Below are 24,155 nucleotides of genomic sequence, written 5' to 3' on the forward strand. Positions count from 1 at the left end.
GCCCCTGCTACCGTACTTAGGCTGCATGTAGTCATAATGAAACTCGTACATGACCAGCTTCGACATATCCAATATAGCCTGGCCGATGTATATGGGCTTATTCATCTTCACCTCGGTCTTGCCCATCTCTACACCTAGTACGTTTTTACTGAACCTGCTACCACCCTTGATATTAGGCTTCATTACGAGCTTCATGTACTTGTCCTCATTGGTGACCAGTTAGATTTGCGGTGGTTTCTGATATTCTCCATGGTTTTGCCGAACACCGAGAGGTTCATCAGCTTATAAAAGTCCTTCTCAAACTCGTTTTTGGCGTTTGTTCTCAAATCAGTGTTGTGATCAATGTACCCCCTTAACCATGACTTTTGATTGAATCGGATCACTCTGTGTCCTTTTTTCAATTCAAGCACATGCCTTATAGCATCGTAAGGGGCCCTAATATGTACTACATATTTCAGCTTGTTTTCCAAATTCGGTACCAATTTCTCAACCTTATTGACCTTCCTTCGTTCGGGTAGAAACGGCAGCTCATTATGTTTCTCATGTAGTCATTCGGGGTAATCGATATCTACCTCCAAAATGTACCCATGCCTGTTCTCTTCAACAAGCTTCCTGATAAACCGCCTTTCAGTGAATTCCTTGACGTTTGACACCCATTTGAAACCGTCTGTTGGCAAGTCTTGACGCATCGCCCAGCCATATAGGTTGTTGCCATGAGGATTCTGGATCGTACTGATCTCCCATGTACTTATTGGTAGCCTTGGCATATCGGTGTACGGCCTGGGTTATACTCCCTCTTATACCCTTCTCGAACATCAGGAGCATGTCGGGGTCCGTAAGGAGCTCTAGCCTTATACCCGTAAATTTCAGGGCTGCCTTCCAGGCCAAGCCGGGTGCAGAGTAGAAATGGGCAGGATCAAGCTTGTAGTTATCCAGGCAGATGCCCCAAAATGTTTCGAAGATGTCAGCTAATAGCAGTACGTCTGTTGTCAGGTACACATCCTGATGGTCTCCCATGGTAACATCATCGCCCTCCGAGGTAATACAATTCCATACCTTTTTAGCGTATTGATAATCTTCATTACTGATCCCATTCATGTTTAGCTTGCTGTAAAACGCCTCCTTGGGGGGGGGGGGGTAACTCTGTCTCTTCAAATCGCTTCCATCCTTCCATGTATTCATAGGGGTACACGCCCTTTCTGCGCATGAGCTTAAATGTGTCATACTCGTTGAAAAACCAACGGAGATTTTTACAACTTTCATCGCTGAGGTTGCTTGCCAATTTGTCCAACAAGGATTCCATAAATCGACAGGAATCGATAAAACTGATTTCGATTGTCTTGTATTTCTCACCATCCCCATATCCCATACCTCCAAGTGCTACCTTGATTTTGACATTGAAGCTGATGTACTTCTACGTATTCTCTGCGATGCAGCCGATGTCCTGAGTATCATATTTTTCGCCCAATTCCCGTATGAAGAGATGGGCATCATACCCCGACAAGTTATGGAAGATGATAGGGACGTGGCCTGGTATCTTATACTTCAAATTGCAGCTGTTATGCGCCGCACCTCTATATAGCCCGGTATAATGACAATGGTCCCTGGGCTTCATGCTGATATGGCATCGAAATGCCTTGTCATGTTTCCTTCTTAGGACCTCCGCTGGAGGCTTCATGTCCTGCTGCGGGTATGTATTATAGAGTCTTTTAACCTCATCCTCTAGGTGGTTGACAAAGCGGGTTACACAGTCCTCGCTCCTGTATACTCTTAGGGGATCCGGTACATTCCCATAGGCAAAGGTACTATACGTGCACCAGCCGGATGGTACATGCTTACTTAGCTTCTTGGTATTTTTACCTCTTGCATCCTCTACCGGCACCAGTAGGCTTTCGAAATCCGCGTATATAGCGAAAGGTACTTTGAACTGTTGCTGCCCATCCCTATAGTATAGCCATTTTTCGGCCTCTGTTGGCATCGTAATTTTAACAGCCTCATGATCGGTGCAATACCTATAATGCTTATCCCTCGATCCAACTGTTGGAAAACCCTGTAGGCAGTTTAGGCAATAATGCATTGCCTTCCTATTCTTCAAAGTCTCCTTTCCCAGGAGCCTCGATAGGCTTTTGACTGCCGTATAGTGGGTCTTTTTATCATTGGTGATAAGCAATAGGGTCACCACCTTGGTACGCCCGTTGTGCACCGATCGACGTAAGGTGTTGATCCTCTTTCCATCTATATAGAGGACATTTATAGCAATGTCAGGGTTATTCGCCTCGAATTTGTATATGGATTTTATACTGGTTGGGAACTCCATGCCATCCCAATTGTAGTGGCCTACGTAGGGTGTCATCTGAGAAATTCTATTTGGATTCTTCCCTATATCCTCATGATGCAGTGATGCTATAATGGCCCATTTCAAACACTGCTCATCCCCATTCACCGGGTTAATGACGGCCTTTTTGGATGCTACCCATTTGGGTAGTTCGAGGTATGATGAGCCTCTTGTTAGTCTCAATTTGTGAAAGTCTACGTCGAGGTGTAGGATTTGGGAGATTGTAAAGCCACTTTGGGGTAACGCAGGATTTTCGACATGTGTTTTAACCTGGGCAAACATCCTATGTAGCACAATATCCACATAGTTACCCTGGAATACCGGGGCCATATTGCTATGGAATACTTTCTTTACCTCAATGTACTCCACATTCTCATTAGCCCCTTCTATATTTGATGGCTTTTTCCACGTGATCCATAGCGACAGCTGTACCTTCGTTGACCCCATATCTTCTACCTGGTCCCCAACCAAGGTTAGCACATTGGGCTGCATCATCCCGACATGCCCGTCAACGTCGGCACCTCCTATACCAGGAATTCGGAAACTCCGGAAGGTCCTGTGAAGAGCATGCTTATGCTCTTGGGGCGCGAAGTTGTGTCCTGGCTGTTCATGGGGATTTTGATTATCATCGAGATAGTCTTCCCCGGCCTCCTGTTCAACTTCAGCATGCAGTGTAGGTCTTGTATTTGCTACCCTACCATAGAGCCCCATCACCCTGAGTTTGAATGCTGCATAGGTACACTTGACTCCCTGCTTTATAGGATTTGGGACGGCATCAACTAGGCAGTTGTACCATTCCCACATCTTGGTCCCAACAATCGATTGATTTTTAGACATTTCCTGTTTCTCGAAAATATCCATGGCCTCCGGCGTTGGTAGTATGGTTGCCGGCTTTACGGCCTTTCGTTGTCCAGCCCTTCTTGGTGGCCTCTCCAATAGGGTAACCAATTCGGCTTTACGTAGTCTATAATACCCTTTAAGTCCACGGGTTTTTGCGATATCTCGTAATTCTTTTACAGTGCGTGAATCCATTTCTCTTTTATTATACGGTTTTTAACAAAGTCGGAGGATTTCATTTTGCTCGACTAACACAGTGATTTCCCTTGGGGAATTCCCCTTACTCATATTTGTATGATAGGGAAATTCCCTTTTGTGCGTAGAATATTATGGTAAATTGTACTTTATTATTATTATTACTATTATTTACCCAGGATAGCCTCTTCAGTTCCTATTGGTACTGCTATCAACGAGGGTCCTGCCAAGGGGGTCCTAGCGCATTTAAAGCTCCCATTTGAGCTACGAAAGTCGTGGGAAGCACAGCAATCGCTCAACTAGACAACCGCCTAAGATATCAATCCTATTCTCGTGCTGAGCGCTAAGCAGAAAGGATAGATTCACACTTTTATAGTCTCTGGCATGACTCGGCCGGGGTTTGAACCCAAGACCTCCCGCACTGAAAGCGAACGCTCTACCACAAGGCTATCAGTACTAGAAAATATTGGAGCTCTTATTCTAAAGATGACGTCATCATATTTGAATAATAGGTCCTTGAATTATGTGGATCAATATGGGATGGTATCGGATGGTGCTGGATTAATAGGGACTGTTCTGTGAGTTATACGCGCACGCGACTGTGCCAGAAGGAACATTTTATATTCTCTGATACAGACTCAGTTTACTTGACCATCTCTGGTGAAGAGCTACGAGATATCTTACGTTCTGAGCTTCTCGAAGATTACGACAAGGATGTGAAAAACTGGCTCATGACAGACAAGTATTCAGCAAGAACAGCAGGGTTATTTAAGCCCGAATTTATTAGGTCTAGGATGATTGTTTGACAGCCAAGTGCTACTTCGTGGAAGGGAAAGATGGCACCAAATTCCCGTACAAACTTATGTCAATAAAACAGAATGCTATGACTTGGGATCGGTATAAGAAAACTTTGAATAACACCTAGATACTCAAAGAAACACATGGTTCTGGGTACATGATCAAGGAATGGTGAAGATTAAGGATGAGATTAAACATGAAAGGAAAACATTCCAGACGATACTGACTTAGACGACGGTCTTTTAGTAGGCTTGCAGATCTACCTTCACGACCTGCTACCAGTCTCTATAAAATATCCGTATTCCGTCTGTTTATCTCTGCGCGGAACTAGGCGTACTAAGTAGCGAGAACCGCGGAAAATCCCCGCGGCCCTGCAGCTTTATTTTGCATCACGGCAGACCCCGTTATTTTTACCGGCCTTGGACCGCTCACGCGCAATAGACCAATCACTGGGCTGGATTATCACTAATGACTAATCCAAGTGCTTCGCGGCCTCAACAACCGACGGAGGGAACATGTTACCCTTACGAAGGCCATTTTGGTTTGGAAGTGTTGGTTTGATTTGAAGTTTGGTAGATCTGCTTTCAATCCTTTTTTCTTCTGAGTACTTTCTATCCTATAGGATTATTTACTTTCTGTATGTTTTCACCTGTAAAGGTGAATATTTTATCACGTTTCCTAGGTTCCCTCCCGCTAAAAATCAAGTTGAGCCCATATTAAAGATCTTTGAAAGTTGTCTATAAATCTTTTTATTTTTTTTAAAAATCTTTATCCGTTCTCGAGATATTTGTCTTAAAAGTAGCGCTAATGATGCGAAATTGTGACGTCATGAGTATGCATTGAGCATAATTATGGTAACTAAATAAAAAATTATGTATAATGTTCAAAACCGGTCAAAGTGAATGGCCAGAAAATCTTTTTAACTCTATATGGCTTTTCAAAAATGTTAAATTAACTCCCTTGCAGAGCATACTCATGACAGCATGCATAATTAGTGAATCTTCTTAGTCCAAATTCTAAAAAACCAATCAAGAATTTTTAAAAAATGTTCAAATTCCTAGACAACCTTTCAAGCTCTTTCATATGAGCTCAACTTGATTTTTCACGGGAGGTAACCTTTAAACAAACCAATTTTAAGTTTTTTGCTAGCTAGCTAAAAACGTGGATTTTGAGGCAGCTAGCTATAGCTATTTTTATTTTTATTCCTATTTTTCTAAAGTTTTTTTCAGTTTGGTATATTGTTATTTATTTTTATGTTGAAGTTGGGTCTACCTAGCTAGCTCCTTTTAGCTACCTCGTGAAAGTAGCTAAATGCAGTTTGGCTGCAACACAATTCTTAATTCTTGTGCTAAATGCAGTTAGGCAGCTACTAATTTTATTACTGCTATGAAAGCTTATGCTGAAAAATAAAATTGCTGAGTATATATTTTTTTAACTGAACTTGATAACGACAGGCGGTTTCCTGATTTTTTTTAAACTGAAGTCGCAGTAAAATATTTTTAAAAATGATGTTACGCCTATACTCATGTGCGACACAGTCTACCTGTACTAAGCGCTTAGTCCGGTGTTAAAAACGGGCTGTTTCCTGTGTTTCTGTTTAACCGAAATTGTGATAACGTTTTTTACAGAAAAAAGTACACATTGTTTACCTATACTAAGCGCTCAGCTTAATATTTTTTTGAACTTTTTTCGGGAACATTCCTCGAAAAATAAAGAAGGTTGGCCAGCTGCTTTCCCTATGACGGGGTAACAATGAATTGTAATCTGTGTTTTTATTTTACCTAAGTTGTCGAAAGTTATTTTTTGAATAGTATGTTACACCGGAAACGCCATAAAGTTGTGTGCACTTCACTTGATTTTCTACACACTATATGGCTGTACTAAAGCGCTTTACCTGAATGCGTGGCACAGTTGACGGTTCTTATTAATCACTCAATCTGAGGTTTAACGCTGCGTAACACAGCTACTTGTGGCTTAACCCGCCGTTTCAACAGAGCGTATCCTGTGTTTTGTAAACCAAAGCTGCAATAGCTTTTTTTAAATAGGGTCTTCAACCTAAACGCGTGTGCCGCACGATTTACCTGTACTAAAGCGCTCCACCTGACCGTGTCACATAGTTTGCGGTTCTTATTAAGCTTATTCTTATTACGGCGTTCAACAACAGTTACTTTTAGCTTACCCTGGCGTTTCGACGCCGGGTTTTCCGTCTGTCTGTTCCTGTGTCAAAAGCGACTTGTGTTAACCACGCACGAAATTGCTGATAGCTTTTTGATCTTTTCGCTACGCTATTTTAAAATTTTATTTTATTTTGTCTTTTTCGTAGTTTCACAAAAGTTTAATTTAAAAAATTTCTTATACAAAATTCATGGTTAATTAACAAAAACAAGTTTTTAATAACAGAGGGAGAACAATGAATTTTAGAAAGGTTTTGTAAGTGATTTTTTGTTTGTTCTAAACATGAATGTGGAATTTATTTTGTAAATTTTGTTTCATCTTCAAACCATTTATATTTTTAATGACAACAATAAACCTGGATGTGCTTATTGTTTTGCTGAAACTTATTGTTTTTTAAACTGAACAAAAATTGTAAGAAAATGTCAAATTTAGTTTTTTAAAAGCTATTTGCAGGGAGGAGCCTCTTTTTTACATCAAACTCAGGCCGTAAAAATGCACAAATTATTGTTAAATATATGAATTTTACGAGAAAGCGGCGTAACACTACTTCCGATAAATTATACTATAAAAAATAAAAAGGTGTAGTTTACACTGCTTCCGTGTAAATTTCTAGGGACCATGACTACTGCAGAGTAATTTAATAACAGATGCGCAAAATAATTTCATAACAGATGCGCGAAAAAATTTCATTAACAGATGCACGAAATATTTTCATTAACAGATGCACGAAATAATTACGTCAGCTAATTCCCGTGGATTGTTTCACGGGTTAACGACTAGTTCTACTATAGTGCTGGAAAAGGAACGTATGCAGGGAACCCACCATAGCCCTTGGGAGGAGCTAAAGAGATCGAAGTTTGACTTTATCTCTAAACGTCTCAAGGAGGAGTTATGTAAGGTATTATGACGATTTTAAACTATAAGGAAATAGGCTCCTCCAAAAATGGCGTAGATATAACTAATGATGTGTATAAAAGGGACGTCGATTTTCGAACATTTGCTGAGATAAGGAGTGACTCGGTCCAACTCGTCTACGGGTAATGGGATTAACGAAGTATACAACGCCGAAGAAACATGAGCAAACAACAGTACATCACAGATATCGTCAAACCTACGCTTTTTGACGACTACCTAGGTCAGTGTACGAGAATCGCTTTAAAGTAGATTAGTATTCGAACTACGCGGCTTAACATCTACAGTAACAATGACTTCGCCATGAGAGAGGTAGGAACCCACTGCAACAAGAACTTTATCCGCATCAAGATCATGAACTGGATGTGGGGAATCGAGGACATAGCGACCCATCTTAACAAACAAGTCAAAAGAAAGGTGGTGGTATTTGTGCGTAAGAGCGACCTCTGTAGGCTCCGTGTAGCTGATGAAACCATCATAGTCACCAAGATATCACTGCAGAAACTTATGGTTCTGCGTTAGTTTTCAGGTGGGAAGATGTTCACCAAGGGCGACTATGATAGTTTCTACATGACTGAAGTCTACCTTTGACTACGACTTGTCTGCCCTCAGCTGGATGAAGACCATCGCCTTCAGAACGGTAAAAAATCTAAGATTCCTGCCATACTCCCTACCAAGGAAGAAACTTAGAGAGACATGTCCTCATGGAATTTTGACTCCCCTATCTACATCCCCACCACGGGGTCAACAGACAGGCTTGAGTTAATGCTGACTGATGAAAATGTGTCCTTTGTAGGAATTACGATGCAGGTGCTTATAGAATTAAAATGAATTGTGCAAAGCTATATCCGACATTGCCACTTATTGTGCCTAAGGACGACAACATGCAGGATGACTGTCGGGTATACAGACTACGGAATAACGAAGACATTAAACAGTTCCTCAACAAGGAGATGTGTCAAGTGGAGCAATCACACTCTACTAGATGTAACAATCATAATCAGTGGATGTGGAATTGCTGCACTTAAACAGGTCTAGGTGGAACACCACTTTGCGTAGCTGTGAAAGGCATTGCACTAGCCATAGGTCTAGACCATGAAGGTTTGAAGAATACTTCTAGACGAATAAGCCTGAAGGCACATAAGCACGAGGGTATTAGACTACTTGCAGAGACAAAACTAAACTCCACCACAGATCTCATCTCAAAAGCCTAACGATGTTAGTAACAAAAGGGCGAAGACGAGTTTTTAAAAAGCTACAATCTGTGCAGCATGCCTCCAGTACATAGATTACCCACCTGAGTGAGTATAAGCTTTAGCGGCAATGCACATGATAGGTAAGACAGATTTTGTAGATTGTATAAGCTACAAGATTACGATCTTCCGCTTGCAAAGGCTCACATATTAGCGCCTCCAGAGCGTTGTTTAACTTTACACTTCAAGCACCCCTCCAGTAACAATATCGATCAGTAGATCTCCACCATAAATAAGACGTCTTGCTTTCCTGCTAAGTTCCTCCAAGATCAGCAAGAAATTACCCTCTTGTGCTGTCTCTACCTAAGGTGTGCAATAAAGACTCATAGTCTGTGTTAAAGTAGCCTTAATATTGACTTTTCAGATAGCATTCTTCAGTCCCACCCTAGACATCTTCGATCTTCTTTTTATACGTCAGCTTGACGCTTTTTTCTTTAAGATGTTCATGTTTTTGTTTTTGTAGTTAATACTAACTACAGAATCTTACTACTCTGCCGCCCTTCTACAACTCGATGACTCTCTCGTTATGATCGTCGAAGTCGCTAAGGCAGCTAATGTCATGCAATGGGTCTTTTTTTAACTTACACTCTTCGAGATAAGTCTGTCGCTTACGTTCCAACTTGCGGTGAAACTGAAAAAGCTCTTGCGAGAGGTTCTCATAGTAGTCTCCTTTATGCATCGATAAATTGTAATTTTCCTCATATATATTCCACAGTTTTTTTCATGTAGGTCGCTGAGCTTATGATCAATCTTCTTCAACATCTTCAGCTCTTCAGCGCATTGATTATCGAAACAAATCGCTGTATTTCTTTTACACGCTTTCTGACTATACCAAAATTTTTTGGAGAGTAAAGCATTTCTATCATTTCCAGCGGTCATTGTTTTGAAAAGGGACATTTCCTTTACTCAACTAGCGTATAATAAGCGCTCTTTTGCTGTATGGGGATCACTGACTTTTCGCGCATGCGTAAATTTTGTGATGTCAGCAGATTTGATAATTTTATGATAATTTATCTTGATGGCGTCAAGACTTGGTAGCCGTGGTGGGACTCTAAGGGGCTGTTCATATGGGAAATATTTCCTCGGGAACCGGGTAAATGTTTCAGCATGATATCAAGTCGAGATCCCGGGTTGTTAACAAACTCTTAACAAAATTTAGTTGCGTTTATACGAGAAAAAACACTTCTTACCAAGATCTCGGGTGCGCATGATCGAGATCTTGGTAAGCGGGTAATGCATTTTCCTATGTGAACAGAAGTTTCCTCGGTAGGCGAGATAAATTTATGTCGATTCGACATAATTTTTAAAAATAAACAGTAGATTCTTATCACAATAAGCAATAGAAACTTATCACATGGTATTTTCTCACCCGAGGAAAGTTTTTCTCGGTCGTACCGTATGAACAGAAAGTAAAAATTTTATCATGCTGAAATATTTCCCTGCTAACCAAGGAAATATTTCCTGTATAAACAGCCCCTAAAGCTAGCATTTTGGCTGGTGTTTAGTGTAACTGTACTTTAAGTGATCCTATTAAGTAGCTGCTCCCTTAATGATATTTGCTAATCTCACTGTTTGAAAAAAAATTGAGCGTATGTTATCAGGGCCAAGTTTTGGGATCCGCTGATTTGTAGTAAATATATGATTCTTTGCTTCTTTCAGGACTCAAGTCTCTAATTTATTTTGGCAATAGGATATAATTTTGCTGCAAGATATTTTTCTTAGGTTACTTCATGGTCTATGGTGGTAGAGTAAAGTATTTGTTTTCTTTCTTTTAGATCAAAGAACTTCCAGAAACGTACAAGTAAAAAATGCGTATATCTAAACCTATATATCTTTTTCAAACCTTTTTCCTTTAGGACTATTTTAAGAACGAGATAGTTGAAATGTCGCAAAAATTAATACCACACATTTCTTTCCATAAAAATAACATCTACCTACAAATATAGCATTTTTTCAATGTTATAATAACACGAACAGAATTTCACTTATTTACAGTATTTTCACGCCTCGTTTCATCCAACTGCTTTTTCGCAAACCTATTTGCAAGTAAACCTCTTATAATGCCGAAAATGAAAAGGAGTAAAGCCGAATATGATCACATCTGTATTAATATTCACACTTTGCATTGTAACAACTTTATCATCAACATGGCGAACAGTTCCTGCCAATGAAGCGCTGAAACGGGATCAAACCTCAGATGTGCATAGTGCTCCACAGAAACAAAAGGTTGGGATAATACGGGATCCATATGATTGCTTGTACGCACATAAAGTTATTCGGGATATCCATGGAGAGGCTAATTTTGTTTGGAACGAAGAGCTAGCATACGACGCAGAAGATTGGGCGATTAACTTAGCAGCTAATGTTGGCACTATCCAGCATTCTTCTTTCACTTTTGCAAATGGTAGCCGTTATGGTGAGAACTTGTATCTACTGAGTGGTGGAGATCCAGCTGGATGTCATCAGTCTGTATCTGCTTGGTATAAGTAAGTATTTTAACTTGTTTTTCCACACAAACTGCTAAACTATAATTCCGTCACGTTATCAATCGTAAGCACTGCCGTTACCAGGAAGCACTCCGTTAGTAGAGTCTAAAAAAAGAGAGAGCGCACAAAAATTAAATAGGTATATTTTTTGTGATGATAATTTTTTTTGATAACACGTTAAAACAAGGGTTAGGAAATTATGCTTTTTGTACATAAAGTATACGAAAAGACTTGTCTTACGTCTTTGTTAAATGCAATATTGCAACCATACTTTTAAAAGACAGGACTTCTTACTGCGCCAAATTACTTTACAAAACAGGCGTAATAAATCCTCTGTATAGAATCCGGATACATGGTATATCTGTTTTAACTCAAAGCTTTTTGAAGCACAAACCTTAAGAGGCATCAGTGTTGCAATTGTATACAAAATTTTCTTGACTTCTTCGTTCCATTCTGTGTGAGATTATAAAGAAAATCATTTTTACTTATGTCAAAACAATATAAAGAAATAACCAACAGCAATCTACAATGTTTCGGGTGTCATACACACATTTTTAAGTATCACAAAATTGTTCAGTTTATATATACAATCGTATGCGAAAACAAGTTTAGATAATGTTTTCTGTGTCCTGTTATTCTTTTTTTACAACGAAAATACTTTGATCAGTTTGAAAATGATAGGCTTCTTGCTCTGTCTCCTGTAGGGAAATACATGGATACGACTTTGAGCATCCGAACGACACATATTCACACGGACACTTCACGCAACTGGTGTGGAACGAAACTATTCAAGTTGGAGTTGGAATTGTTTATAAGAAAGAAACAAGTCAGACCTTTATTGTGGCTAGATACACGCCTCCTGGAAATGCAGAGTTTGATGAATATGTTAACGAGGTTTTCGCTCCAAGACCAGGTAAAAAAATGTGATTTATTTTGTTTAGATTAAGCAATAGATAGTTTTGTAAATTTCTAAAGTACTGGCCAACGTAAAACGGGACACTATGACGTCCCGCGTTTCGTACCCTTAAGTTTCTTATAATATCAACTAAATACATAACTTTTCTTGAAAGAAAATAGAAGCGATTAAAAATGAAATAAAAGCCCATTTTAAATTTCGTTTCTTTTAGGAACGCACATTCCAACAACCAAAGAACTTTTACCAGAGCAACCACAAACTCCTTCTGTTGTAAATGTTGGCGTTGAACCAGAGCCTTCATCTGATGGTGAGAAGCCATGCGTGGACACAGTTGATTGCGGTTATTACGTACGGCAGGGAGATTGTGATAACCCGATCTATAAAGCCTACATGGACGAGGCTTGCTATAAAAGTTGTGGCAGATGTACACCAGGTAACCCGATAGATGGAGGCTGGACTAATTGGCATCAAGTTACTACATGTAGTGCCACCTGCGGTGGAGGATTTATATTATCGTACAGGTTTTGCACGAAACCATTTCCTCAATATGGCGGAAAATACTGTGAAGGTGATAGCACTAAACAGAGTGACTGCAACACTCAGGAATGCCCGTTATCGCAACAGTCTGGACTTTGTGTTGATTCGAATATTTCTTGTGTTCAGTATAAGACACTGGGATATTGTTTTGCAGGAAAGTATTCACATTGGATGTCGCTCAATTGCAGACAGTCGTGTGATATGTGTTAACCCACCAGACTTGGAGTCTTCTTGTGTCCTAAACACTGTTCTACTTTAAACTAAGGTCTAGCATATAAATTGAAAACTAGATAAAATATTATGATTATTTTTTTATATTCTCTCCGCAATGTTTTGATTAAACCAGTGATATAACAAAGAGTAAGAGACACAATGCGATAATTTTTTGTTCAACACATTATATCTCTATGATGAAACGCCCTTTTTGTACATTTCTTATAAAACTTAAAATTTGTAATAAAAAATTCATCTTTAAAGACTTTAAAGACAATTTTTTTCCTTTATCTACGGGAAGTGGCACTTAAGGGCCAAGATATGGTGAAAACAACAGCAAAAATCTGATCACAAGACAGAATCACATTTTTTTTAAAAGTACACAGGGTAATCGTACGCGACGTTGTCCATGATATTGGCTAGCACTGAAAGTTGTGAAAGCGACACAACTGAAATTTTCGGTTGGGAGCTAAGAAATCATGACTTAAAACATGAGTAGTACAAGAAAAAGAAGAAAAAGTTTTGAGCAATTTTTCTTAATTGAATTCACAAGATTTTTCTGATGTCTGATGGAGGTGGATGGTCAAATCTTGATAATATTTATTTTGAGATTTTGAGCCACCTAGCTAGTACCATAGCAGCACTCCAGATGCACATTTGTTTTTATATAGTAGTTCAAAGTTTAAGTAGCTATATACATTATGTTTATGTAGCTAACTTTTTAATAAAAGGGAGCTAGCTATTTGGAATTTTGAGTATTTTCTTTTACTATCTTCCCATAACAGTTAAGATTTGAGCATATAGCTAGATAGGTTAGCTAGGTATGTAAGGTATATACAATATCTTACATACCTAGCTAATTGAATATGCTTTCACAGCAAACAGAAACCTATAAATAAATTCCTGCTGATTTTCAGGTTTCTTTTATGGGAAAAACGTTGGAAACTATAGTAAGAAATGATAATTACTATGAAGTTCTTGCAAGATAAGGCATTGTTGTTGTAGCTGGAAGACCTGAAGCCTGACCTGAAGTAAACTGTGTCACACGAAGGGCACTTAGTATGTAATATGTCACAAATCCAGTGGAGCACTTATAGCAGTACAGCATTCTGTAACATCTTCTATCAAAAACATTTACAAGTCATATGATGAAACCTATTGTTACTTCGGCAAAGAAAATACAATTAATCCAGTGGCTTCAATGGCTGCAGGAACTACTAATCAGTTTTTAATATTTTCATAAAAATCTTTACTTTTTACATATGGTTTTTATTTTTCTGCAAAAAAGAAGTGGTTGCATAGCTTATTATGACTATAGGGTAAAAAATTTTCACCCTCCGGGGGACATTGTTTCAAACATTTCTCAGCGAGAAATTTAAAAAATTATAACTAACAAAATTGCAAAAGTTATGCCAGAAACTATAAAAGTGTGAATTGATCCTTTCCGCTTAACGTTCAGCATAAGAATAGGTTGATATCTTAGGCGGTTGTCTAATTAAGCGGCTGTTGTGCTTGCACGGCTTCTGTAACTCAAATGGAAGCTTTAAATGCACTAGGGCACCCTTCGCTAGGGCCTGTTTAAAAACAACATCAAACAACATCCAAGAATTCCCTTTTTGTAAACATTCGCCGATATTTGGTTGTGATATATATCAGGGTTTTCTTTGTTTTCAATGACACGGTGATATGGAAAAAGAGTAAAGCGCACTGGGGACGAGAAAATGACATATACATACTGCACAGTAGCTTGTTCAATTCAACACGTGCTAAACTGATTGTGCATTAAAGATTTATCTGATTAGAGCAGGAAAATAGGTTTAACTCTCACCAACCTCGTCCCCAGGGTCTTGTGGCCCCTGAGCCGTTATTACGGAGTGGCCAACAATAGAGATAGGGAAATGTTACTTCTGGGACAGCCGCGTGCGCGTACAACAATGACGTCACAGCACAGTCCCTATTAATCCAGCACCATCCGATACAATTCCATAATAATCTACATAAGACCTAATATTCACTACAGATGACGTCACAACAATGTAGAATAAGAGGTCCAATATTTTCCGACGCAATTCCCTAAAAATCAACACGCACATAAGGGAATTTCCCTTAAAGGAAATAACTGTGTTAATTGAGCATAATGAAATCCTCCGACAAACAAAAAATTCTATATAATAAAGAGAGAGAATGGAATCAAAAACAGTCAAACAATTACGTGAAATTGCAAAAAGTCGTGGCTTAATAGAGTATTATAAGCTACGTAAGCTAAATAAGCTATGTAGGGCCAAATTTATTAGATTATTGGAGGATGATATCGCAAACCATGAAAATTGGATCGAGGCCGTTGAGGAGATGCCTCATAAGCTTGAATATATCCCCAACATGTTCAAAACGCAAGACATGTGCAACAGGGGTGTTGAAAAGAATTCATTTATGTTCTGGCACGTGCCGTCAAAGTTCAAGACGCAGGACATGTGGAACAAAGTTGTTGAAAGTAATTCATGGCTAATCGAGTATGTACCGAGCCAGCTCAAGATGTAAGACATGTGTAATGGGGTTGTTGAGGAGGATCCCTGCACTCATGTATATTCAAAACGTGGAATATGTGCAACGGGGCCGTTGAAAAAAATATCGGGCTGCTCAGGTATGTGCCGGACTGGTTTATCACCCAGGACATGTTTATTAGCATGAGCACCAGGCCTGAACTACTCTCTGCCTATCGCCGGAGGAAATCCGAAAAGGGCGGGATTAAGGAGGATCTTCTTCCAATAGCCTGGCATCCGCATAGGGTCATCGATTGGTGCTTTTCACAGGATGAAAAGGCAGGTCTCAAAAAGCATTGGGGGTTGACTTGAAAAACGTTGTCTTACAGCAAATGTTGCAAGATAATACCACTAATAAAGATGTGCATTAACTGTCAATATAGCCTGAAAAGTATGTTATTTATGACCTTCCTTACCGCCATTGGTCTCTCCCTACCACTTGTAACCCTGGCATGCGTAAAAGAATCATAGAATGAGAAGTACACGAAGCAGAGAATCCAGGATCTTTGGGATCAAATTAATCTCCTGGATTGTCCTTGTAACTGTGATAGAGTAAAAATTGCGTATGTCGTCCGAGCAAGCAGGCGTGGTTGCACAACATAAAGTTTAAATGAAAAGTAGAACATAATACTAGGGACACAAACTGCTGTGTTGTTACGTGATCTCTTCATTTGGTTTAATTTTTTGTTTACTTACTTACGTACTAATTTGGTTAACTTAATTTACCTTACTGAAAATACGAAAGAGTTTTTGTACGCAAGATATTAAAAAGTTTTACAGGTTATCTCTTACAATGGCTCATATGGAAACCAGTTTATTGAGAGTTTTTATTATTTTGTGACTTTGCATAACAGTATTATATTATTATATTATAACTAATTACGACTGGCAGTCCCAAACTGACCATTACAATCAACTGAAGAAATTAAAGAATTATCAAAAGATAACACCAGTGAAAAGAAATAAAGCACCGATATTGTACTACGAAAACTCTTCCTCTACATTTAATTTGATAGTATCTGAAGACGTTGAATTAAAGCCAGGCCCTGGTTCTTCTACTCCAAAATGTAGTGAATGTGGAAAAATAGTCAAGTGCAATAATAAACGAATTATATGTTCCGTTTGTTACGATGTAAAACATGCTAAGTGCACGACAAGTCTGACTATTAACTGCATTACATCTAGGATACCTCATTATTACACATGCGTCAACTGTTTACACGATCAAAGAAAGAAACGAACTACGTCATAAAGCACACCGTACCTTAGATCCCAGTTATTGGGAGAAGTATCGAGAGCTAAGAAATTTATCAAAGAAAAAAAATCAAGGTGCTAAAATTAACTTTTTTAGAAAGTTGTTATCCTCAAATAAGTCAAAAGAAGTTTGGAAAGTTATTAAATCGGTTTTAAATCCACCTGCAAACCGCATCCAAAGTAAACCTGAAGACTTGAATAGACATTTTGTGACAACTGCTGAGCGTATTACTGGTAAAGAAGCTATATCACCCACAGAAACATTATCATTCATTGACAATGTTGAAACTGACAATGACACTTTTTCTCTAAAGTATACAAACCATGCCCAAATATACAAAGTTATCACATCATTACGTAATGACATATCTACTGGTCCCGATCAAATTCCAGTAAAGTTTTTGAAAATAGCTGCTGAGTATATTTCTTCTCCACTCACGCACATTATCAACAATTGCATAAAACAAAATCTTTTTCCAGCACTTTGGAAGTCGGCTCGAATACAACCAGCCAATAAAGTCCAAAATCCAACCAGCTTGTCAGATTATCGCCCTATTTCGATATTACCTTGTCTATCAAAGATCTATGAAAAAATTATACTACAACAACTTTTGTTTGTCATTGAAGGTAATTCTATCTTTAAAGAGACTATAAGTGAATTTAGAAAAGGTCATAGTACTGGTACTGCTTTACTCAAACTCAGAGATGATATCAAAAAAGCGATGAAAGCAGGTGAAGTAACACTGTTGGTCATGGTTGACTTTTCAAAGGCATTTGACACCATATGCCATAATACATTGATTAAAAAAATGAAAGATATGGGATTCTCAAAACAATTTCTTTACTGAACATTGTCATATTTGACAAATCGAAGACAATTTGTGCAAGTCGATATCAACCAATCAGAAAAATTACTCGTTAAAACCGGAGTGCTACAAGGATTCATTTTAGGACCAGTCCTCTTCAACCTTTATGGCACGATTCAATACGCCGATGACACTACGATCTATATATCCTGTCGTACAGCTAATATAACTGAGGCTGAAAGGAAGATCAATACACATCTTCAGGATTTATCGATATGGTCCACAACAAATTCGCTATGTGTTAATTCTGCCAAAACTAAATTCATGATGTGTTAATCGAGTAGATTGTCGGCATTGCACAATTTAGATGAATATTCATCTAACATATTGTTCAACAATTCAACTTTACAAAGAGCACGAACTTCAAATCTTCTTGGAATTACAATTGACGAACACCTTACATGGGAGAGCCACCTAAACAATATTATTTCATCATGCTACGGGACTTTCTAATGCCTACGTAAACTGAAAAACTAAACTCATTTTGCTATTCGAAAACAGCTGGTTGAGAGCTTAGTCATGTCAAAAATAGATTTCAACGACTATGTATATACACCTTCTAATAAACAGCTGAAAAAACTGCAGCGTATTCAGAAAGTAGCATGCGGGTTTGTTTTTGGTAGATTTTGCAAATTGGCAGATATTATTAAATTAAAATGGTTACCAATTACAGAACCTAGAAATTTTCAACTTGTTAATAAGGCGTTAAACTCAGTATACTGGCCTTCTACATGTCATTTAGATGTTAAAGTGCACACAAGAACATTGCGGAACTCTGATACCCGTATTAAACCATCGGTTGTATCAGGAACTTTCCAAGATTTTGGTAGTAAGTTGTTCAATGAGCTTCCATCAAAACTAAAAAACGAAAACGTTTATTCCACCTTCTGCAAGAACGTTAGAGGCTTGTTAGATGTTGCAATGGCAAGATCCTTTGCGGGAAACTGATGTTTTATTTATTTATTCATTTATTTATTTTTTTCTTTGCATATTTGCTCCATTCCCGTGTGTTACTCAATTTATTTTAATAATATTTTATCATTTACTTGTATTTTATCTGTAATGCATTTCTTGTTAATTTTTATTAGGATGAAGAGCCATTTTATTGTAAATGGATAAGCTCTGAAAATATGTTTTACTTACTTTACTTAGCCGGCACAAAGATGTCTAAAAGACGTCTTTTAGACATCTTCCGCATTTCTAAAAGACGTCTTTTTTAGCGCTGATTTGTCCGTCTATAATGCATCTTTTTAAGCGTCTAAAAGAGGTCTTTTCAAAGATGCATTCCAAAAGATCTCTTTTAGACATCTTTTAAAAGACGTCTTTCCAAAGACGTCTTTTAGACGTTTTAAAGAAATTTTTTTACGACGCGTCTTTTTAAAGACGCCTTTTAGACCTTTTACAGATGTAGAAGCGACTAAAATGCATCTTAAATGCAACTTCTTAAATGCATCTTGACAAAGACTTCTTTTATCTATCTATAAGACGTCTTCCTTTGTTTTTGTTGTTTTTGTAGGCATTTGATAAAATAAATTTAAGACGTTTACGTTAACGTTTTAAAACGTACATTTTTAATAAATTGCAGAAATAACGACATGAAAGACGACAAATATTTTGCGATAAAAATATTTTGAACTTTTTATATCAAACTCGTACAATAAATATATTTTATAATTACATAAATATAATTTAAATATAACCGGAAATAAATAAATAAAATATTATTAATAATCAACACTATACAATTCATTTATATATTCATATTTACAAATTGTGATCATTACAATAATCTGTAATACGAATTCTACTTGTGAACTTATCCATGCTATTTAAAGCATAAATTGGAACTCTAGTCGAAAAAATCTTAAGCATATTGAGCTTAGGCCATATGAAAGAGTCACCTTAAAAATTTTGTGAAAGTTGCTAGTAGTTGAAATTCGTCGTAACGCTTGCAAGGCCGAAATAAACAAAATAAATATTGGAAATAATAAGGAAGTCTGTTCAGAAGAAACAAAAAGAGATATATTAAATGTATAAATGACATTCATAAATGAGGTAAGTCGAAAGGGCTTTTTATTTGTTTTTTGGAAATTTATACATTTAAGGTACCCCTTATGTCCCTGATCCTTTGACTGGGAGCGTTTCGAAGTTTGGTTCCAATTATGCGTCTCATCTCTTGTTCGTTCGCATCTTTAAAACGCTCGTTGACAGATTCTAGAGAGAAAGAAATAGCTTATTTCCAGATAAATAATAGATTTTTATAGAAACGTAGTCAGTAAATGTTTGAGAAATAGACCAATGAACCTAACGCGATCATTTGCATACTATGTAATAGCAAAACGATTTACTCATTATTTTTGTAAATGACTGTAGCACGAACACGAATTTGACCTTTAGACTTAGTACTAAAAACCGCTGTACTCTATTCCGAGAATCACAAAACAAAAATACTTACTTTTTAAACGACCGGTATCCCGCAGATGCTTTCATGAAACTACCGCCAATTTTTATTGAGTGTTCCAATGGTCAAGTGTCAAAGAATATCCGTCAGGGGGTGCAGGAAAACAAAATTACGACGTAATGAAATAAAAACGTATTATGAAGGGTCGCCAAAATACATTAGTATTTAAAAATAATTAAAAGTGACAATTACCACTTTCAATTTCGTGAAAAATTGATTTCCTACAAAATAAACATGCTAACTAAGTTTGCGAACACCCCCGTTATTTTAAATCGAATTTTCCATATAAAAAATCGAACGTCTTTTAAAAGACGCATTTTAGACCACTTTTAGAAGTAGGAAAAGACGTCTTTTAAAAGACGCGTTTTAGATGCATTATAGCAAAAAGAGAAAGACGTCTTTTAAAAGATATATTTTAGATAACTTTTAGATGTCTTTTAAAAGACGTCTTTTAAAGATCTTCTAAAAGACATCTAAAATGCGTATACTACAGGATTCGCATTTATTTACTTTCAAAAGACGTATAAAAGATGTCTTTTGAAAGACGTTCTTAAGAAGATGCATTAAAGACATCTTAATAGCGTTTTCTAACAGAAGATTAAAAAAAGACATCTTAAGACGTCTAAAAGACGTCTTGTGCCGGCTGGGATTACTTACTAAATGAATGAGGAATGCGGTGACTGTTTGGCAGTACTCGATGCATATGATAAATGTACTGTGGACGTAGGTTCGTGGTAAGTGGTAAAATGTTATGCTGGCACTGCTACCATGAACACATTACATATAACGGAGGTGGCTGCGTATGCACGATTACATGTAATTCTCTGAAGTAAGATGCTGAAATTTGAGAATAAGCTTGTTAGCACTAAATTATTCTATAATTTTGCTAGTACGTTTACAGACATCAATGATATCAATTTGGAATACCTGACTGTATCAGAAGCCAGACCTGCAAATGGAGGTAAGGATACAAGAAATGTGGTGGGCTACCATACACAAGACCTGGTGGTAGCTCTTAGGGTAGAGACGCCTAAAATCTGGTCCCCACATGGGGTGAGCAAGTATAATACAAATGCGTTAGCAGCAATAAGTCTGGATTTTGAGGAGTATCCAGATTGGGTTGCGAAGTACCGCCAAATCTGGGACAAGATCGAAGAGTTAATTTTTCAAAAATCAACGGCAGAGCGTGTAAAGAAGGATCGTTATATCAATGCCAAGCTTCATTATTACAAGGACACAATTACCACCAAATTCTATGGTATGCCCGTACCGTATGATGAGCCTTGCCAGGCCAGCGCCGTCCTGGCCATTTCATCGGTATATGTACCGGGCCATAATTACTATCCCCAGGTGTGCATCACAGAATGCCGGTATAAAGATTTTAAAAGGGAGTGGCTACTAAGTGAGGATTAGAAAAACCATATATTTTATAGACTCAAAAGGTCTATAAAATACATACAAAATTAAGGCCTATATTCAGGTGGAGACTCTACATAGTGCTTGCATATTGCACAGATTGAAGTTTTTTTTAAATTTCATCCTTACCCTCTTCTCTACCCTTAGCAACCAGCTGGGCTCTCTCCGGTTCGTTGATAGCATTAACGATTCCGTTAAACCTCTGTCGCTTTTGCTCCTTCAACAGCATATACTTTTCTTTTCACGACTGATCAGGCTATGTCACCGGCTTGCCCCATGCCAGCGGCAATCGCGAGTCCCCCCATGGCACAAGCCAAGGGTACCCCCATACCCGAAGTCATGGCTCCTATTCCAATCCCCGACGTAATCACACTTACGCCAAGTAGACCATGGTCGCACATCCTGAGCCACGTGTTGTGCATTTTGAATTTTTTCGCCAATTTATTCCTTTCCTTTATTTCATCCCGGAGATATTGTTCAATTTGCTCTATTTTTTTTAGCCTAAAAACCTGTCCCTCATCCTGATCAGGGGACTGTGCAGGTGCACTCGGAGGCAAACTCGGATAAAGTTTGCTTACATCCATCTTTATTCTATCAGCAAATGCATTGTGATGTCAAAAAACGTGACATTTTTTTCATGATGGTAGACATCTGTCAGCATGAACTCAAAACGATCAGTAGATCCCTTTAGTGAAAGGTAGACAGGGGTATCAAGGGTCCAGGTTAACATATCCCCCCATGCATTCAATTCCTTGGTAGGAAGCAAGGCCAGAACCTTCGATTTTTTTCCATCCAGTATCAGTCGTCTTCATCGAATTGTGGGCAAATAAATCTTAATGTATGATATATATCGGTTCTATATATGGTATCGTAGTCACCCTTCGTATAATATTTTTTACAGGGTCATAGGTTAATCCTAAAAGCTCTTACAATTGCCTACCAATCACTACCGTATTGCCGTCACCAACCCTAAATCTACAATATGCATTTTTCAATACAAACAATTTGATTTTATCTTCTGCCTGGCTGATGATAATTGCCGCGATATCCTCGATTTTGTACAGGCCATTCATAATCTCAATCCTTGTAACGCTCTGATCAGGTCCCACTTTACGTATAGTGATATCGTTATTGCTATATCGGTTCAACCATCCAGGTCTAATGCTCATAGATTTTAGAGCAATACGGGTGTCCTGCCCCAGGTAGTCTTCAAATATGGTAGGCTTCTCAATCTGTAATATAGAGTTGCTTCATATCCTTTTGTTTAAAGAAATGAACATATATCAATACAAACATTCTGCAAAGTATAAAAGTAACAGGGGTGAATGGCCACTTGGTGTTACAAATTTGGAGCATCAGGACCTGTACGTAAGTACGGACTCTCATATTTCTGTGGTATTCCCAGAGTTTACCAAATACGCCGTCAAGGTCCCAACAACCTACCTTGATGACTTCGTTCAATTGTGGTGGAAAGGACAGGCACTAAATTATTGGAATATCCAGGTTAATTTCGCTACCCATTGCACAGCAACAGCCCTAGGCATCTGTGCCAAGCACATGACGGGCTCCGTACCCCTTATCAACAGCATCTTCAAATTCCACGTGTATTACCACATGCGTCGTATTTTAGCAAGGATGAAAGTGCCTATGCCATCTGACGATGGCTTCTCACAGTATAAAAATCCATACTCGAGCTCAGGCTATGCCCAGGTATGCCGCGAATACTCTGCAGACCCTAACGCCCTGTATAAATTCAAAGCTTTCATGTCATCATTGACAAATGGTAGATGGTGGCCCCAAGTTGACGGTGATTGGGCCACGTTCATCAATCCCACAAGTCAGGGCTTGACCTCTAAGGGTTTGACTAAGATAAGCGAGAGTATCAGGGTCTATGTGATACTTTTACGGGGGTCCCAAGCAGGTGCCAAGGCATCCTTCATCGGCTCGAATGCCGACAACTAAACGGCAAGGCAAATTCTAGTACAGAAATTTGAGGCCATTTGCCGCACCCCTCAAGCATACTGCTAAAGCACCTATATATACCCCAAAGCATGACACACACCCTATACCTCCGAAGCATACCACGCCCCATATACCAGATCATACCATACAGGCTATGCCATCCATACCTCCTGGCCCCACAACATCTCCCATACCCGAACAACTCCCACCAAACCAACACGAGGATACCAAGGACTCAATAATCACCATAGGAGTAGGTATAATCCTTGCCTATATATGGCTACCAATATAGGGCTTATTTAATATATAACACGACAAGCCCGGCTACTGCCGCGATGGCCATATACAGGTGTTTTGCAGCATATCCAACGACTGTTACCGCTGCCCTCAGGAGGAAAGAGACTATGGTGCCAATGACCACAGGCAATGCGGCACCTGTCTTGCCTGCCAGATATTTGAGAAAATTTCCAAGCCTCTCAAGTTGCTTCTGCACAAACCCTTTTTCACCACCACCTGCGGTACCTGCAGATGCTGCTGCTGCACTTCCTCCCGTAACGGAGAGTACAATGGTGCTTATCAACAGCCAAATAGTAGAAACTATACTGGCTATGGTTATACCCTGCTCCTTGAAGAGTATTTTTAGCTTCTCAAGCAGGGACTTGTCATCCTTGGCAATTTTCATCAGCGTTTCCTTGATAACACTCAGCTGGCTATAAATCTGTTGCTTTTGTATCTCCACCGATTCCTCGGCAGTCTCTTTTAAATCAATCCATTTTTCAAGGTCATCCTTAGCTTCTTTTATCTCTTTATTAAGGCTTTCTTGATTCCACTGACCATCTTTTCCGGCCTTCCGTTCCTCAAGCTGTTTTGTTAGGTGTTTGATATTTATCTGTTCCCCAGCCCCAGCTCCAGTTGCCTGCGCGCACCTCCCTGCTGCTTTCCGATGGAAGTTGCTGTGTTCCGGGGAGTTGCGTGTCCTCTATATCGCCTTTATCATCC

General features: G+C 38.6%; 1 protein-coding gene across 1 annotated transcript; it reads left to right on the plus strand.

Annotated features, from left to right (window-relative positions):
* The first annotated feature begins 9,278 nt into the window (after nucleotides 1-9,278).
* LOC130614244 (cysteine-rich venom protein natrin-1-like) lies at nucleotides 9,279-13,190 on the plus strand. Its single transcript, XM_057435663.1, has 3 exons — nucleotides 9,279-10,991; nucleotides 11,696-11,904; nucleotides 12,119-13,190. Exons 1-3 carry the CDS (start codon nucleotides 10,597-10,599, stop codon nucleotides 12,652-12,654), a joined length of 1,140 nt encoding a protein of 379 aa, XP_057291646.1. The 5' UTR covers nucleotides 9,279-10,596; the 3' UTR covers nucleotides 12,655-13,190.
* Nucleotides 13,191-24,155: the final 10,965 nt, after the last annotated feature.

The sequence above is a fragment of the Hydractinia symbiolongicarpus genome, chromosome 11, assembly GCF_029227915.1.
Source record: "Hydractinia symbiolongicarpus strain clone_291-10 chromosome 11, HSymV2.1, whole genome shotgun sequence".
Classification (NCBI taxonomy): Eukaryota; Metazoa; Cnidaria; class Hydrozoa; order Anthoathecata; family Hydractiniidae; genus Hydractinia; species Hydractinia symbiolongicarpus.

What these genes read in the sequence shown, in the direction of transcription:
- LOC130614244 (XM_057435663.1), top strand. Translation starts at nt 10,597, where the DNA reads ATGATCACATCTGTATTAATATTCACACTTTGCATTGTAACAACTTTA. An exon ending in TCTGTATCTGCTTGGTATAA is followed by an intron (nt 10,992 to 11,695) that starts GTAAGTATTTTA and finishes TGTCTCCTGTAG; the next exon opens with GGAAATACATGGATACGACT. An exon ending in GGTTTTCGCTCCAAGACCAG is followed by an intron (nt 11,905 to 12,118) that starts GTAAAAAAATGT and finishes CGTTTCTTTTAG; the next exon opens with GAACGCACATTCCAACAACC.